Source organism: Myxocyprinus asiaticus, chromosome 44 (genome assembly GCF_019703515.2).
Source record: "Myxocyprinus asiaticus isolate MX2 ecotype Aquarium Trade chromosome 44, UBuf_Myxa_2, whole genome shotgun sequence".
NCBI classification, from domain to species: domain Eukaryota; kingdom Metazoa; phylum Chordata; class Actinopteri; order Cypriniformes; family Catostomidae; genus Myxocyprinus; species Myxocyprinus asiaticus.
This window is the reverse complement of record NC_059387.1, coordinates 14578433-14597921: the sequence shown is the minus strand read 5'-3', so window position 1 is coordinate 14597921 and position 19489 is coordinate 14578433. Positions and strand designations below refer to the sequence as shown.

General features: G+C 39.0%; 1 protein-coding gene across 10 annotated transcripts in view; it reads right to left on the bottom strand.

Annotated features, from left to right (window-relative positions):
• The window catches only part of LOC127434722 (arf-GAP with SH3 domain, ANK repeat and PH domain-containing protein 1-like), a 102469-nt gene that overhangs the window by 17430 nt on the left and 65550 nt on the right, over positions 1-19489 (bottom strand). For 6 of the 10 annotated variants that reach the window (XM_051687654.1, XM_051687655.1, XM_051687649.1 and 3 more), the window contains 10 exons: positions 19411-19486; positions 19165-19251; positions 16918-17021; positions 15700-15769; positions 12907-12994; positions 12606-12654; positions 9343-9506; positions 5130-5263; positions 4837-4928; positions 802-988 (listed from right to left, as the gene is read on the bottom strand). In XM_051687654.1, the coding sequence (XP_051543614.1) occupies positions 802-988; positions 4837-4928; positions 5130-5263; positions 9343-9506; positions 12606-12654; positions 12907-12994; positions 15700-15769; positions 16918-17021; positions 19165-19251; positions 19411-19486 (1051 nt within the window). The remainder of the gene's footprint in view (positions 1-801; positions 989-4836; positions 4929-5129; positions 5264-9342; positions 9507-12605; positions 12655-12906; positions 12995-15699; positions 15770-16917; positions 17022-19164; positions 19252-19410; positions 19487-19489) is intronic. The other 4 variants (XM_051687650.1, XM_051687657.1, XM_051687659.1 and 1 more) reach the window with 1 other exon arrangement.

The following is a 19489-nucleotide window of genomic DNA, read 5'->3' as shown; positions in this document are numbered from 1 at the left end:
CAAATAATGAATCACAACATCAACTGGTTTCTATAATATTGATCTATTAATAATGATCCACATATTTCTGATTGTGATCGTATGGACAGTGCATTAGGTTTCAAAGAAATCCCCAAATAATCCAAAATCAGACACTGCATGGATTGGGGGCTGATGCATAGGACGGACGCTATATAATATAAACTCAATGGAGATGATTTTAGATGGTGGACGTTTCTGTGACTGCACCCTCTCAGAGGCAGCTGTTCATCTGCAAGTAGGACAGCAGCATTATCTAAGTCATTGGCTAAAGGAATGAAGAGTATCTCTCAGAGAGGAAACTGGTAGAAGATCAAGGCTATTGATTCAAGTTACATCCAACATGTCTACTTTCTGATATGCAGCAGACCTCACAATCTGAGATCAAAGGCTTTGATGTGGATGGGTCATTCGTCATGTGATATGACAATGAGACTGGCTCTGTCTCTTTGGACCTACTGTCTCCTACCAGAATCCTCTGTACATTTCAAATTCAAAAACAAGCTTGTATGAACCCTTAATAGGGCTACTAAGGGTTAATTACAATTTGAATCACCACTTTTAAATGTGTATATCTGTTCAAAGTTAATTTTGTCATCTTTTAGGAGTACACTAGCATATAGATTGCCTTTGAACTAACAGACACGGACTAAAAGCAACAAAACACAAACTTTAGGGACAGAAATTGTCATCTCTGTAATTTTGGTCCCTGTGTTACCAGTTCTTAAACCATAGTTGACTCTAATGATCAACTTGACACTCAGATGTAACAATGTCACTTACCTGTCCTCCGTCAGGTAGTGGTTCCATAAGCTCCACCCCCTCTGCATACACCTGGATGAGGGCTAGCAGGTCCTGTGACCTGACGGCTTCATACAGATCATTCATCTTAGCTGCTGCGGAGCTGCAGGTCTTTCTTGCGAACTTATGATCGACATACTTAGCATTTATAAACTCCTTACGAACAGTCCTTAAAACAACATATAAGAGAGACTCATATTTAAAAACATGTTACATGAACACTTATTCTACACCAATATTCAAAAAATTCAAATATAAAATCAGCAAAAAAAGAAACGTCCTCTCTCTTTCAACTGCTTTTATTTTCAGCAACCTTAACATGTGTAAATATTTGTATGAACATAAAAAGATTCAACAACTAAGACATAAACTGAACAAGTTTCACAGACATGTGTCTAACAGAAATGGAATAATGTGTCCCTGAACAAAGGGGTGGTCAAAATCAGTTTAACACCACCAACTCTAGAAGCATGTTACAGGGAATTAATATCATCACGGACTTTAAAGGGAATAAAAACTCCACCATGAACACCGCTGCCTCTCTCACGGATGAGCTGAATACTTTTTATGCTCGTTTTGAGGGAAATAACACCGCCCTCGCGGAGAGAGCTCTCGCTGCCGAAGCTACAGAGGTTAGTTCACTCTCCGTCTCAGTAGTGGATGTAACCCGATCCTTCCGATGGGTGAATATCCGCAAAGCCGCAGGTCCAGATGGCATTCCAGGCTGCGTCATCAGAGCGTGCGCGAACCAGCTGGCTGGTGTTTGTCTGTAGTCCCCACATGCTTCAAAACATCCACCATTGTGCCTGTTCCAAAGCAATCCAAAATCACTTGTTTAAATGACTGGCGTCCTGTTGCTCTGACCCCCATCATCAGCAAATGTTTTGAGAGACTAATCAAAGATAACATCTGCTCTGTGCTGCCTCCATCACTAGACCCACTGCAGCTTGCTTACCACAACAACCGCTCCACTGATGATGCCATTGCATCTACAATACACACTGCTCTCTCCCACCTGGAAAAAAAGAACACTTATGTGAGAATGCTGTTTGTAGACTACAGCTCAGCATTCAACACCACAGTGCCCTCCAAGCTTGATGAGAAACTCCGGGCTCTGGGCTTAAACAGCTCGCTGTGCAGCTGGATCCTGGACTTCCTGTCAAGTAGACGCCAGGTGGTTAGAATAGGCAGCAACATCTCCTCATCACTGACCCTCAACACTGGAGCCCCGCAGGGCTGTGTCCTCAGCCCACTCTTGTATTCTCTGTACACACATGACTGTGTGGCAACACATAGCTCCAATGCCATCATTAAGTTTGCTGATGACACGACGGTGGTAGGTCTGATCACTGACAATGATGGAACAGTCTACAGCGAGGATGTGCACACTCTGACACACTGGTGTCAGGAGCACAACCTCTCCCTCAATGTCAGTAAGACAAAGTAGCTTGTGGTGGACTTCAGAAGAAAAGACAGAGAACACAGTCCAATCACCATCAATGAAGCACCAGTGGAGAGAGTCAGCAGCTTCAAGTTCCTGGGTGTCCACATCACTGAGGAACTCACATGGTCCGTCCACACTGAAGTCGTTGTGAAGAAGGCTCATCAGCGCCTCTTCTTCCTGAGACGGCTGAGGAAATTTGGAATGAACTGCCACATCCTCACATGGTTCTACACCTGCACTGTAGAGAGCATCCTAACTGGATGCATCTCCGCCTGGTACGGCAATAGCACCACCCACAACCGCAAAGCACTGCAAAGGGTGGTGCGAACTGCCAGACACATCATCGGAGGTGAGCTTCCCTCCCTCCAGGACATATATATACCAGGCGGTGTGTGAAAAAAGCTCGGAGGATCATCAGAGACTCCAGCCATCCAAGCCATGGGCTGTTCTCACGGCTACCATCAGGCAGGTGGTATCGCAGCATCAGGACCCGCACCAGCCGACTTCATGATAGCTTCTTCCCCCAAGCAATCAGACTTTTGAACTCTTGATCTCCCATGATCAAAATACATCAGCACTGCACTTTATTACTCTTACTCTTATATCTCACACCGGACTGTCATAAATTATTATATTAGATTCTCTCTTAACAACACACTGGCAACTTACTATCAACCGACAGCCTGAATGTCAATACAGTACAATACAACCTACTGTACATTCTATATATACTATATATACTTTTTTATTGTATTGTGTGTACTGTATACTGTACAGTGTATGTTATTATTTGTGTATTGTGTTGTGTTTAATTATGTGTATAATAGACTTTAATTGTGTTGTGTTAATCTGATGTTCATTGTAAATTGGTATATGTCTCATCACTGTCACGACTGCTATGTTGCTCCGAACTGCACCCAAGAATTTCACACACTATTGAACTTGTGTATATGGTTGTGTGACAATAAAAGTGATTTTGATTTTTTGATTTAAAAAAAAAAAAAAAGTAACAGTCAGTATCTGGTGTGGCCACCAGCTGCATTAAGTACTGCAGTGCATCTTCCCCTTATGGACTGCACCAGATTTGCCAGTTCTTGCTGTGAGATGTTACCCCACTCTTCCACCAAGGCACTTGCAAGCTCCCGGACATTTCTGGGGGGAATGGCCCTAGCCCTCACCCTCCGATCCAACAGGTCCCAGACGTGCTCAATGGGATTGAGATCCGGGCTCTTTGCTGGCCATGGCAGAACACTGACATTCCTGTCTTGCAGGAAATCATGCACAGAACGAGCAGTATGGCTGGTGGCATTGTCATGCTGGAGGGTCATATCAGGATGAGCCTGCAGGAAGGGTACCACATGAGGGAGGAGGATGTCTTCCCTGTAACACACAGCATTGAGATTGTCTGCAATGACAACAAGCTCAGTCCGATGATGCTGTGACACACCGCCCCAGACCATGACGGACCCTCCACCTCCAAATCGATCCCGCTCGAGTACATGCCTCGGTGTAATGCTGATTCCTTCAACGATAAACGCGAGTCCGACTATCACCCCTGGTGAGACAAAACCGCTATTGTGGACAGTCTGAGCACTGATGGAGGGATTGTGCGTTCCTGGTGTAACTCGGGCAGTTGTTGTTGCCATCCTGTACCTGTCCCGTAGGTGTGATATTCGGATGTGCCGATCCTGTGCAGGTGTTGTTACACGTGGTCTGCCACTGCGAGGACGATCAGCTGTCCTTCCTGTCTCCCTGTAGCGCTGTCTTAGGTGTCTCACAGTACGGACATTGCAATTTATTGCCCTGGCCACATCTGCAGTCCTCATGCCTCCATGCAGCATGCCTAAGGCATGTTCATGCAGATGCGTGGGGACCATGGGCATCTTTCTTTTGGTGTCTTTCAGAGTCAGTAGAAAGGTCTCTTTAGTGTCCTAAGTTTTTATAACTGTGACCTTTATTGCCTACCATCTGTAAGCTGTTAGTGTCTTAATAACCGATCCACAGGTGCATGTTCATTAATTGTTTATGGTTCATTGAACAAGCATGGAAAACATTGTTTAAACGCTTTACAATAAAGATCTGTAAAGTTATTTGGATTTTTACAAAATTATCTTTAAAATACAGTGTCCTGAAAAAGTGTTTAATTAAGCCAGTGCTTTTTTTACTAGAGGGACTACTTGAATTAAATGTATGCTGGGCTGAAAATAAAACACATTTTAATAGGGCTCTAATGGTTATATTTGGGACAATGTAAAGCTAGAGAATGCAACATGTAAGCATACATACATGATCATATAAAACAGATCAGTTCCTATTCTAAATTCTGATTGGATTAACATTAATGCACCAATATGTCATGTTTTAACTATATGTTGAAAATTGATGTATTTTTTATATTGCTGTTGCCGGCATTTTTAAAGATTATGACATGGTAAAGAGTACCTGCTTCGCATTGTGCCGTACTCATGGTAAAATCATTGTAACATATGACATCTTGTGGTAAAAACACAAAATGCACAGCCTGTTATGATTTACTTTATACGTTGGCCTGTATTATGGCATGGCATACTCACATGTCACTAGCAGGAGTGGGTTTAGGAGACGGACAAGGAAGATTTCCTTCCATTATTTCATTAAAACTACTGTTCCCCACATTCTTGGCCAGCTGAAAGCAAGGAAAACATGGATCATTTAAGAGCCTAAAGATACATAAGTCAAAAAATCTAAATCTAAAAAAGTATTTCATTCAGATGTAGATTGTCATGGTTCCAATGCAATGACTCTCATATATATTTTATGAAATATTATTTAATTGCTATATATACACGTATATTTGCAATGGAGATGTCTGAGCCAATGAACAAACCAAGAGTTCAGAGGTTCCCAGTTTGTCCAGTTCCATGGATTGGATGCGAGAGATGTGGACGCCCATCTCCCGGTGAATGCCTGAACACTCGATGCACGTCAGGATACCGAGGTTAGTCGACAGCCATTTGGGGTCTGTGAACATCACAAAAAACAATGTGGAAAATAAGAAACAAGAAAAAACTAATAATACATGGCTGCTTTTTTATTCTGTCACCACTAGGGGTCGCCGCCAGACTCAAAATAAAATTTCAGTTCTGAAACATTGAGTGCTAAACACTGTACAGTTTAATTCTAAACAGATCGCTGTCAAACAGTGGGAATGATATCACTGAGATGCAGACAGTGACTGATTAGTTTGAGATGAATTTGCATCTGTATGAGTGTGTGTTGAAGTCGGTAGCAGAGAGTGTGTGTGAGAGAGAGTCAGAGTCAAGCTCTGTGAGTGCCAGTGAAATCTCCGAAGCAGAACCAGTGACAGAGAGACAAAAGATAAGAGGATATATACACACCAGCAGCTGCAGCAGCTTAATATAAACACAGGTCTTCTCCAACAGTTTTATTTGCATTCTCAGTAACTTCCAGAAGCCCTTAATTGCTCTCTCTCTCTCGCTCTCTCCCTCTGTTTGTCTTATTTCTCTCTGACACATATTCAGTGAGCATCAAATCCATTCATGTCACTGTTTAACAACATAAAACATAATAAGAACAAAAGAGCGTTGGGGAAACCTGCCTGAAAAATATTTTTGCAATTCCGTTTGGTGACGGTAGTGGCACATGAAGTTACATGCTTCAGATTTACTGGTGTGAAGAGTCATGCAACTTGACACAGATCAGAGCATTAAAGGCGTTTAGCTCTGTGCTGAGAAGCTGAACAACAGTTCAACGCGGTTCTATAAGCCTCTTACACACAGTTACATTGCCACCTAAGTCTCCTGTGCTGCATTCAATAGTGTTGAGAAGTCTGACAGTAGCAAATCAAGTTTGTTGGAATGGCCATTTCAGCAGTTTAAACATCAATTTATTGATTCATTTCAATCATCATTAAAAATTTTCTGGAGAGGTCAATGCACATCATTTTACATCATTTGTTTTTTGGTGAAAAAAACATTAAGTAGTGAAAAATGCTTTCACTGATAACCCTGAAAATATTTAAAATCACATGGAATATCTGATATTTCGATTTCTTATTTATTTATTGACTTATCTGTGCTACAAGACAAGTAAAAATGACCTGGAGCGATTTCGTGGGCCACATGTCTATACTCTTCCAGAGAGTGAAAACAATGAACGGGTGAGAGTGATCAAATAATTCCCGGAGCAGCAGCCACCCTCTCAGAACTTCAGTACAGCTTGCATGAGCCAATTACATAAGAGAGAGTGATGTAACAGCACTGGCTGTCCTGACTGCCTGATCACTCACAACACACTGCCGCTGCTGTTCTCATGAGCAGAGGGACTGATCTAAATGATAATGGAGGGATAAAAACAAAAACAAAAACAGGGATAAAAAAAAAAAAAGAGACAGATTGTTGGCAGAAAACGAGTGAAACACGGAGAAGAGCGAAAGGAAAAGACTAGAGATGAGACACAGGAGGTAGAGAGACAGAGTACTAGACAAGAGAAAGACAGATGAATGAACAGATAGAATAAATGATAGAATTATAAATACAACAACAGAATGACTTCGATAACAAGAGAAACAATATTACAACAACATTAACACAACAGATAGAATGAGTTAGAATGAGACAAACAGAAAAACAGACAGACAGATAGAAATAGACAGATAGAATGAGACAAACAGATAGAATAGCACAACAGTAGAAAGAACGACAGAATGATTAATAGAAAGACAGACATAGATTGATTGATCAGTAGATAGAATGACAAACAGACAGATGGAATAACAGACAGATAGAATGACAGAATAAGTAGATCAATAAAAAGAGACGGATCGATAGATTAATCAATATATTGAATGACAGACAGATGGAATGACAGACAGATAGATAGAAAGTCAGACAGACAGATAAATGCTGTCCATTGAAAACCACATTTCCAATATTTGTAGAACAGCATTCTTCCACCTGAGAAATATTGCTAAATTACGACACATGCTCTCTGTTGCTGATGCTGAAAAATGTATTCATGCATTCATGACCTCAAGATTAGATTATTGTAATGCATTACTGGGAGGATGTCCAGCAAGGTCAATAAATAAACTTCAATTGGTTCAAAATGCAGCTGCCAGAGTGCTGACTAGAACTAAGAAATGATTATATTAGCCCCATTCTATCGTCGTTACATTGGCTATCTGTTAAATTTCGTATTCATTTTAAAATTCTGTTAACTACATACAAAGCTTTGAATGGTCTAGCTCCACAGTACTTAAGTGACCTTCTGACATGCTATATTCTGTCACGTTCATTACGATCACAAAATTCTGGCCTGTTAATTGTACCTAGAGTATCAAAATCCATAAAAGGAGGTAGATCCTTTTCCTATTTAGCTCCTAAACTATGGAATAGTATCCCTAACAGGAATAAGACACACTCTCTCAGTTTAAGTCCAGACTAAAGACTCATCTAATCAGCCAGGCATTCACCTAATTTATCAACTCATAGTTATGCTGCTTTAGTTAGGTCTGCTGAAAATGGAAACACTTTTTATGTTCTATAACTCTGTTTTAAGCTGAATGGCATCTACGCTAATATTTATCTATTTGTTTCACTGTCTCAACCAAGGGATAAACATCCCAAGGTTACCAGAGCCTGCCAGATCCAGCTCCGGTCCTGCTTGATGTCCGATTCCCACTGCTACGTGTTGCTGAGAGATGATAACAAACTATAGCCGGTGCAATTCTACTACGATGGACTTCATAGAGGATGAACTGATGCCAACTTCAACAGTAAGACATGGGATACTGCCTGAACCTTGGACTTAGGATAGACCCCACCGAACCTCACCGAAATGACCTGCCTGTTGAACTACGATACACCTCACTGATCTCTGCCTGCTTCACCTTGGTCTAATGATGGACTACACTCTTAAAATGGAATACATAGACTATCAATTAATTGCCAACTAAAGCCTTCTTCAGCCAATTAACAAAGGACAATGCATCTATGTGAACTTCTGCAGTTAAGACAAAGACATTATGTAAGACATTATTATGTAAGACATTATTGTTTGTACAGATGAACGTGGTACATTCAGGCATTTGGAAATTGCTCCCAAGGATGAATGTGGACATTATGTAAGGAATAATTGACGATGGACCGTTGAATTGTTTAAAAATAATGGACACCCAAGGTGGTAATGCGGTCACGTGCAGCGGAGTCAATTATTCCGCTTATACCACGGCTACCACACCATAAGACAGGGTTCAGGGTTTTATCTCAAGACATTTTCTGGTTTTCATCCCTAAAATGCTCGTGAGAGAAACTACTTTCTTCCACCACAGATTCAGCATCTTACTTTAATACAGCTCAAGCCTTCATTGCTAATTCGAAAACACCACGTTAGAACTAGCAACGGAGGATGCGCTGTTTTTCGGCATAGGAGTAAAAAGGTTGTGTGTGTGTGAGTGCGAGCATGTGTGTGGGTGTGTGTGCAAGTGCGAGCATGTGTGTGTGTGTGTGTGTGTGTGTGCGTGTGTGAGCGTGTGTGTGTGAGCGTGTGTACATGCGGGGGAGACAAGGGAGTGCGAGGGCTCTTTTTAACCAAAATTGAAATAAATGTACGATATTTTAGACATTGTTTTGACATTCTTAACCGATTACTTTAACCAATGTCTTTGTTTTAATTGGTTATTTTGTTGTGGTAGCCTGTAGGGCTAAATAACTGAAATATGTCGTAAGGATAACATTTATGCTGACTGTCTGTGATTTTTGGAGCTTCAAAAGAGAAATCTCCATTCACTTGCATTTTAAGGACCTACTGAGCTAAGAAATTTTCTTCAAATGTGTTCTGGTGAAGAAAGTCATACACACATGGGATATGAGGGTGAGTAAATAATGAGAGAATTTCATTTTTGTGTGAACTACCCCTTAAAAGCATGATTTTCTGCAAAGCTGCTTTGAAACAATGTGTGTTGTGAAAAGCACTATACACATAAAAATGACGACTTGACAGACAGACAGACAGATAGATAGATTGACAGACAGACAGACAGACAGACGATAGACAGACAGACAGACAGAAGGACAGACCTGAAGCCCCACAGTCACAGCACACTTCATTGCCGGACATCCGCAACACATCGTCTATGATGGCCTTGGTGAGATCTTCCAGTCCGTCATCTCCTCCACTCTGCTCTCCTCTGAACGCCATGTTAAGCGCTTCCTCCTTACTGTTAGTTAACACTGAGATCCATCTGCAAAGAGAGAAAAACATTAATAAACCATGTTTTCCACCTTTTTTGTTAACAGTTTTATGAAGCAACCACAAACACAAATTAACTGAAGAGCACCATGACACACTAGTACATATGAGTCTAAAACTGTCTATTGTTATTATTTTAATTTTAAATTATTGAATCTTTTATTGTTTTTCAATGTTAACAATTTAAACACTTGTAAATACAATGAAATGATTGTCCCACCCTCAGCTCCAATGCATAACAACAGCTGAAGTATGTATAACTTGACAGGAAATATTTACAACTCAATGCTCATGTTGAAAGATGCAGAAAAAACAGTGACAAAAACAACTAAATCCTAAACTACCAATTAAGCCCTTCTTTTAGACCCTCTCCATCTCGACCTTCTATTATTCCCCATGGCATTTATTTCGAATTTATTGGTAAGGCAGAGAAATGTACCATGCTCAAAAGCATGCAATGGCCCATTGTTAGCTGGATGATAGGGCTGGCGATTGGCTCAAAGCCATTCAGATGTTTTAAAAAAAAAAAAAAAAAAAAAATTGTCCGGTCAAAAGCAGGGTGAAGGGTCTATAGGATTGATGTGTAAAGGGGTGTTGGGGACTCTTTTGGATCAGCCTTTTTGCTTTTAAGAGCTCTTTAAAATGGTTGTTAAATGGCCAATGTTAAATGTGTGTGTGTGCGTATGTACAGTGAAACATATATACAGTAATAAATCTGACTAGTGAAAACAATTAAAGTGGTCCTCCTCATTTAAGGCTCATAAATCAGCCAAATCATGATTTTCTTTATCTACTGATATTAACAGGTTTGTGTAAGGTGTTAGGTTTAGAGGCAGGGTTAGGGTACAGAAAATATCATAACCTTCATATGAAAACTGTTGCATCTATGAGACGTACTCACTAATGAGAATAATTCATAATTACTGCAGCTAAATCTATGATGAAATTCACTGACAGGCTCCGTTTCCCTGTTGGAGTGAAATTTTTTCTCTTTGATCTAAAAACTTAACTAGTCAAAACGTTGATTCTTTTTTACATTATTTACAATCATGGATGCCAGCTGAGGAAATTGTGGCAAGCTATGTTACTTTCTTAACGTTAAAAATGGATAAGTCTGAAGCCTGTCTCACGAGGTCCTTCAAAGGCACATGTTTTTATATGAGCTTTTCTACTGATGTGATATCACCCTCAACAAACTCATTCTAAAATGACGCAATGTATCAGTCAGTACCACACATGTATCTATCCATCCATCCATCTATCCACAGTTGAACTCCGAAGCTAGGACACCTTAGCCAAATACATTTAATCTCAGTTTTTCACAATTCCTGACAATTAACCAAGAAAACATTCCCTGTCTTAGGTCAGTTAGGATCACTACTTTATTTTAAGAATGTGAAATGTCAGAATAATATAGACAGAATGATTTATTTCATCACATTCCCAGTGGGTCAGAAATTTAGTATTTGGTAGCGTTGTCTTAAAATTGTTTAACTTGGGTCAAATGTTTTGGGTAGCCTTCCACAAGCTTCTCACAATAAGTTGCTGGAATTTTGGCCCATTCCTCCATACAGAACCGGTGTAACTGAGTAAGGTTTGTAGGCCTCCTTGCTCGCACACACTTTTTCAGTTCTGCCCACACATTTTCTGATTGAGGTCAGGGCTTTGTGATGGCCACTCCAATACCTTGACTTTGTTGTCCTTAAGCCATTTTGCCACAACTTTGGAGGTATGCTTGGGGTCATTATCCATTTGGAAGACCCATTTGCAACGAGCTTTAAATTCTTGGCTGATGTCTTGAGATGTTGCTTCAATATATCCACATAAGTTTCCTTCCTCATGATGCCATCTATTTTGTGAAGTGCACCAGTCCCTCCTGCAGCAAATCTTCCCCACAACATGATGATGCCACCCCCATGCTTCACGGTTGGGATGGTGATCTTCGGCTTGCAAGCCTCACCCTTTTTCCTCCAAACATAACGATGGTCATTATGGCCAAACAGTTAAATTTTTGTTTCATCAGACCAGAGGAAAGTTCTCCAAAAAATAAGATGTTTGTCCCCATGTGCACTTGCAAACTGTAGTCTGGCTTTTTTATAGCAGTATTGGAGCAGTGGCTTCTTCCTTGCTGAGCAGCCTTTCAGGTTATTCCGATATAGGACTCGTTTGACTGTGGATATAGATACTTGTCTAACTTGGCTGATTTCTTTTGATTTTCCCATGATGTCAAGCAATTCAGTTCAGTCCAATGCAGTACACATTCTACCTATCTATCTATCTATTGGACATGACTGAAAGCAAAGACTTGCAGATCTGAATGTGAGTCAGATCATTCGGTAACCACAATGACCAATTCAGTTTGTTCAGTGTAGGATTCGACTGATTTAGACAGGTAACTTGAAAGATGTGAATTCTTTATCACATACAATTCAGACTGCAAGCTTTCAGCTCAGGTAAAGTTTAATATACAGTCATCACAATAACAGTTCAGGAAACACTTGTGTGTGGTACTACTAGTAGTGTGGGTATGAAGCAATGCTGGCATAGTTAAAAACATGTTAAAAGATGGGTAGATGTTTTGATTTTTGTGGAAGTGTGTTTGCGTCAAGGACTCTGAGATATGTCACTGTGGTCTCAATGACCTCAATGAGAAAGTGGCAACTTAATACAAGCAAACGCCACTTCACAAACTTCTCCCCACAGAGGCACACAGAACCCATCACATTAAATGGCTTAAATGAGAGTTAAAATGTCCATTGTGGTTATGCCAATCTGCTATTACCTCACTACAACTATTTTCAGGATTCTAATTTGCTATAAAAATATTGGAATCAAGTCATAAAAAAGTGGTATTTTGCTCTCATAAAACTTTAACAGCTCCAGGCAGATTACTATAATTGTTCATAATTGTTAAATTACAGTGAGGAAATCCCATAAACAGCATATAAAACATTTCTTATAGATAACAGAGTTCACAGAGAAGTTAGATTACAATGTTTGTGTATTTAGAAATGTAAAAGGCTCATCTTGTGAAAAGATATAGCCAAACTGTAAAAACTAAATAAATACAAATTCCCACAAAAATCCTTACATCATAAATTCCTGCTCATCTTCGGCCTGGAAGTGATATGTGCGATTATCTGAAACAGACAATAAGTCAAATATGAGCTTTCTAGATAAACATGAAATGATACACACTAATTAAACACCAGAGGACAGTAATGAAGTCATAATTAATATTTACATTTATTATACAACTATTTAAGAATGAATTTGAAATTTTTCTTCTAAGAATCAATATGGTAAAGTAAACAAACACATAACACTAATCTATTAAATCACTCATTTGGTCTGCCACAAAAAGCTCTCCCTGTGGGTGTCTGACGACATACGGGAAATGAGGTTGAAACACTTCCTGTCCTCAGTGCTGGGCTTGACCTGACATGTTAACAGGTTGAGTTTGACAGGCTGTCTGTTTGACTGAAAGACAAGAGATCAGAAGTGCATGATTAACTACATTCGAATCCCTTTTCAAAGACCCTGTTTACACCTGGTATTAAGATGCATCTTGGGTGATCCGATCACACCTGGTAGCTTAAATGCGTCTCCTGTAACCACTTATGATCAGATTTCAAGGGAAGGGTCTCTGATATTATGACAACATACATCAAATCAATTTGTCAGTGTTTTACTGCATGGCATTAAAATGTAACAAAGTCAGAAAAGACAAAGAAAGCAGGAAAAAAATGGTGTGCTGTTTCACCCATATTTAATCTATTTAATCTAAGCACAAACGCAAGATTCTCAGTTATTTTAGTGGAGTGCCTGTGTTGGCTGAGCTTCCCATGTGTGTGCTTCCCATCAGTGTCACTGCATGTTTATATCAGACACACTAAAGAAGATCTGTGAAGTTCTCGTGCTTGTGTATGTATCCACTATTTCAAATTTTCCAATCGGACAGTTTTGTTTTAAAGCCGCTCGTAACTGGCAAAGTTTAAACTCTTGTTATTGCGCAGCGGTTGATTGGTGAGGGGTGGTTCTTCACTGCTGTCCGGGACGCATTAGTACGGATTAGTGTTTACACCTCAAATGTGATGTGGACACATGCCTTTTTGACTACCTTTCTATGTGGTTTTTGTGATCCGATCAAAAAACATTTCAGACCCCATTTACACTTGTATTTAGCGCTGACTACTTGTGATCGGATCCGAAACGGATCTAAATACCAGGTGTAAACTGAGTCTAACATCCATGCAGCAACAGTTTTTAAAAGTTTTTTAACTTATCGTCAGACCAGTAATCTTCATAAAACACTTATAATATATATGAAACAGTCTGAAAGAATCAAAACTGATTTATATAAAACTAGACACAATCTAAGGCACAAGCACACAGGAAGGAATTACACTTTCATAACTGTCAGATTCCAATGCAGACTGACTGTTATGGATACTAGAGGTCAACCGATATATCGGTTTTACCGTTATATCAATGTCGATATCAATGTCCTTTTTATAAGGTTACGCTATGAACATTTTCTTCAGTAGTTGTTAATAATATTTTTTTTGTTAAGCACATATACGTAAATCATAAGTGCATGTTAATGTTCATGTTGATTTTGACTGATGGTGTCCCAAGAGAAAAGGATCGCTGATGGTTTATTGCTGATGAATGATAACCTATTGTTGACGAATTACTGATCATACAGTATTTATTAGCCTATATGACAATGTTTACTGTATAATGTTTATACTGTAATTCATTGTAGATTATTGTCAAAAGTGCATGTTTTGTTTCCTGTAAAGACCTTATTCACAGTAGCAGCATCTTTAATTTTTTACGTGAATGAAAATGAGACTGTGAGGGATAGACTTGCCATCTCTTCAATGGCACGCACGGCGTAAAGATGTATAACGCTCCTAGATCTCATGTTGTCTGGAGTTTTTTGTCTACTGAATGTTCTTGGACAGGTATTTTCGCAGAACGATCCAAAAACACTTTAAACTGCAGTAGAGCCTATTGAAGAGATGGTACATCTGTCCCTCAAAGCCTCGTCGTCATTCCTGTCAAAAATAAAAAATGGCGCTGCTGTGAAGGTCTACGTGTTTGTATGAGCTGGGAGCACAGACTTTTCCAAATATGAGTGCTTGGTGTATTTTGGGCTTGTTTACAGTTTAAAGTCCCATGTTATGGGCCAAATATTTTGTATTTTATGGTTATCATTGGGATTATGGTTGCAAAATAAACTGCATCTGTGATTTTAATAATTTTTTGACTCTTGGAGCCTCTACGTCTGTGCCTGTCACAGTAAAGAAAGACTAAGATTTTTTTTTTAAACATTCAATAAATCTATTTAAAAAAATTATTTGCCGATTAATTGGTTATCGGCCTTATCTTCCGGCTTAGTTATCGTATCTGTCGTATCGGTCAACCTCTAATGGATACGGTTTGTTTTGCTAATGAAATGTGAGACAGAGGGAACGGGACATCAAAGCTGAAAAGAAAAAGGACTTAAGGAAGGGTCTAAATAAAGCACTGAATAATTTAGCTGGTTTTGAGTTCACTCGACCCTGATCGGACACGTTTCTCACCCTTTTATATAGGAGGCGCTGTTGAGTTCAAAAACTGCTCCACAGAGAACAACGGAATGGAAGAAAATGCAGCAGTCACACAACATGTTTTTTTAACTTGATACGGTGTCTTAAAGATGTAACACTCATGGCAGGACACTCAAAAAACAGCGCAAGATGCGATAAAACTGTCAAAGATGTCTGTCTGAACGTGTACGGCTTTAGCACCGGTTCTTTAAAGAGGATCAATTTAAAGACGAAACATTTCCAAGAGGATTTTTTTTTTTTTTTTTTTTCCCACAGTATGCTAATTAGAGCACCACTGCTAAATATAACAATACTAAAAATAAATAAATAAATTACAAAATGTAATAAGGTTAGGATGAGTAAATTCTATAAAAGTGATCAATACTCAGTTGCTCATTTTCCCAATAGGCTCTTAAACAGAGAGAGCGGGATGTCTGGGTTGTTAGACACTCAGCCAAAGTTCAGAAAACTGATGAAAGTTTTTCACTGATTATGTCAGATCTCCATTTTATAATGCTGATTACAGGAAGAAATGGATTTAAACTGAATAGAGCCTGTGTAAGAAAGTGTATATGTGGTTCTACTCACAGTGGCATGAGAGATGGTAAGAATGCCTCCTTTAACCGAGCACTTCCTCCTCTGCCACACCTTCCTCAATCTACAACAAAACAATTACACCAGGGTTCCCCAATTAGTTTTCACCAAGGGCCAAATCTAGTCAACAATTCAGTCAAAAGGCCACGGCCCTCAATGTAATGACAAAGTGTTTGTGTTGCCCCTATTATTATTATTGTTATTATTATTACTATTATTGTTTTTATTATTAAGAATCACGCATTAATATTCAGATTATGTTTATTTTTTCTCAGTATTAGTAGCCTGTTTTATTTATTCAAACAATTATTTAAAAAATTTTTTTTTTTTTTTTTTTTTTTTTTGTATACTGATACACAAAACTACACAACTTTGTCTGCTGGGAAAAAAAAAAAAAAAAAAAAAAAACTTCAATGAACAATCTGAATCTCCATGTCCTCCATGCGAGTCAACTTTTCCTGCTCATCTCCAAACGGGATCTACTCCCTGCACTTTCCATAACTGTCGATTCAAATATTAGACCTATTAGCATTAATATTGTTATTGTTCTTAAGGATAATATAACATAGTACTGCAATAATTTCAATAAAGACCATAAGCCAGTGCTTTCTTATAAATTATTTTTTATATAAGGCTATGCATTATATTTTATTCTGTACAATGTTATTCTTTATGTCCACTATTCCATGTGTATTTGTATCGCAGTATCTTGTGTTATATTATCCAGGCATTAATCCAGACATTATAAAGAGTAGTTGACTTTGGGAGTCCATTTGGGATATACTCGTAGCAAAATACACATGCAAATATAAATAGGACATATATTTATGCAACAGCGCTCTTTACTCGTCTCACTCGCATTAAAAAACACAGATCATATACTCCTTAGAATGCATCATTCTAAATTCATTCTGAATGCATGCTTCAGAAATTTCCTCTGAAGTTTCTCTCACAAAAATGTAACGGATTTGGTGTGAACAGGCTTTTAGTGCAGGCCCAACATTTGTCTCTCATTGGCCACCTATTGAGGAACCCTGCATTACACCATGTAACATTATTTATAGCAAAGTGTGAGAGCTCATTTTGACTACAGTGGTACATAAACATCTGTAAAGGTCATCTAAATGAGAGAGAGAGAGAGAGAGAGAGAGAGAGAGAGAGAGAGAGAGAGTGTGTGTGTGTGTGTGTGTGTGTGTGTGTAAAAGCTCCTACCCGTCACTCTTCTTCATCAGATATCCTTTCTTCTCACTGCCAAACTCTTTGTTTCCCTGTAGCTGGTGCATACTGTAGCCACCCTGTTTGCTCTGAGAGTCCTGCTCCAGCACACAAACAAACACACACACACACACACACACACACACACACACACACACAAAAACCTAAGCACCACTCCAAACAGATACAGTTTAATCCACAATATCAATCTATATTAAATACGAATATATAGATATTTTTCCATATTTTTATAATATCATATTTTGATACTGGACCAGTGAAAGCACTGGCTGGGAAGTAAAAACACATACTGTTGAGCCCTGGACATTCATGCAAAATCTCTAAATTCAATATAGTAGCACATTAAGTTTTTGTTTTGAATCTATTCGCAACCTTTTAAAAACATCAGCTTTATCTGATATCCACTTATTTACTTGCACACACAATGATCTCCATTGCAAACACACTGCATGCAGCACACTTACTCTTCTAGACTTCAGTCCACATAGGCAGCAAGTGAGAAAGACATGGGAGAGGGTGTGAATTGCATATCATAGAACTAGAGGGGACTGTGTTTCTGTGCGCGCTGGTAATGCTGAGCCATTTAAATGAACCCATTAAGTGCATTAACACTAATCTGCAAAAACAAATTTAAGCTGCATCTTCGGGTTAACTGAACCAGAGTCACCAGAGCATTATTGTAAATAAATGTACTCAGTAAAAATATACATTCATTTATCCAATAACTTTCATATTGCTATTTATTTGTTTATTAATTTTCCAAATTAAAAGGTCATAGAGCCAGCAACTATTGTCTGAGTAACCAGTGGGGCACAACACTGGTTACCAGCAAGCCCTACTTCATACTGGCTACCAGCATGGTACAGCACTGGGCACTCCCTCTCACACTTTGCCCAGTACAGGTTGAGCATAAGGGAGGGTTTCTACATTAGATCCACAGAGATATTTCAAAGTGAAACTTTTCAGGTTTCATTATATGTGATGTTGTGGCATTAAGCAACAAATTAGAACACTATTTTTGTATACAGTATATGTAATGGATGCACCAATACCGCTCTCCCTCTACCAATGCGACTCCAAGTTTAGAAAAACTTTAACTAGTCTACTGAATAATGAAGAAGCAACATTTATAGTAATTCCAGTGAAAACCATCAGTAGAAAAGATTTTTTTTACATTGTATCTGGACTTTGAAAAAAAATTTACAAGTCATATAGATTACTAAAATGGGGCTTTCACACTGGCAGTTTAGTCCTAACAGGGCACGGTTCACATGAAAAGTAGGTAATGTGAAAGCTGTTTTGAGGACTGGGAATGACTATATATAGGAGGTGGTCTGATCTCAGTTGCAATAGAACTGTGGCACAGTTCCCATTAGTGAGAAAGCAACCAATGCTCCAATAGGTCCACACATATTCAGGAAGTAAACTTGACATAGTCACCTTCTCTTGGACATGTACAACTGCTGAATTACGGCATGCGATACACAGAGTCGCAAGTTCCGTTCACTCTGGTGTGCATAATGAGACCAAATTAATAAAAAACACAAATATAGCAACACGCGTTGTGCTTTCCATCACGTGTACATTTGTGATGTCACAAGTTGATGACGGAAAAGCACCGGGGTTCGACAAAAGCGTATGAGAGTCTGAAACCAGACCAACGAAACTGGGGGCGCTGAGAAATCGTGCACGGATTCGGACCGCAGCAAATGTGCCCAGTGTGAAAACCACCTAATTGTGCTTTTATGGGTCTTTTATGTCATTTCTGGAGCTTGACAATAATGACCATGACTTACACACAGTATTGTATCTGGATCGGTCTCGTCAGACCGACACTCAATCTGCCTAAAAACACGAGTATAGAAGCCGATACAGATCCAGGTATAGGATCGGTGCATCCTTAATATGTAAATACACCTGTCAAGAACATGTCCAGGTCATATTTCACCCCAAAATCATTATAAAGAAATAAGAAATATTACTTTGTTAAAAGAACATTTTATTAAATTAATGAGATCTGGGCATGTTTTTGTGACATTCATCTAAGTGGAACACATTTTAAATACTGAATACATTTACTCTGACATGCATATGTAAATATAATCACCTTTGGAAAAATATTATAACTCCAAATAAGCCATTACAAACTAGTTTGGGCAGATAATCCAGAAAGTACATTGGTTCTAAGACAGAGCCTTGTGGCACACCAAACTGTCTGCCTACCTCTTTTTGGTCCAGCTGTAGAGAAGATTTAATAAGATCCCTTAGTGCTGTGAGCTGCTTCTTCTCTTCATCTTGTGTTTGTTTTATCTAAACCACACGCAAAGAAAAGGAACTTGTTACAAATAAACACAAATTATACTGCAGCAAAGGAAACTAGAGTACCATACAACAACCTTTATGTTCACTTAGATGTGAAAAGGGTTCACAAATACAATAATTTTAGGTTGAAGTGTGTGTGATACATACATTGTAAAGATCAGCTGCTAACTTCTCAATGTATTGCTTGAGTTTATCTGCTGTTTTTAAGCCGTCTTGGAAAAAGCTG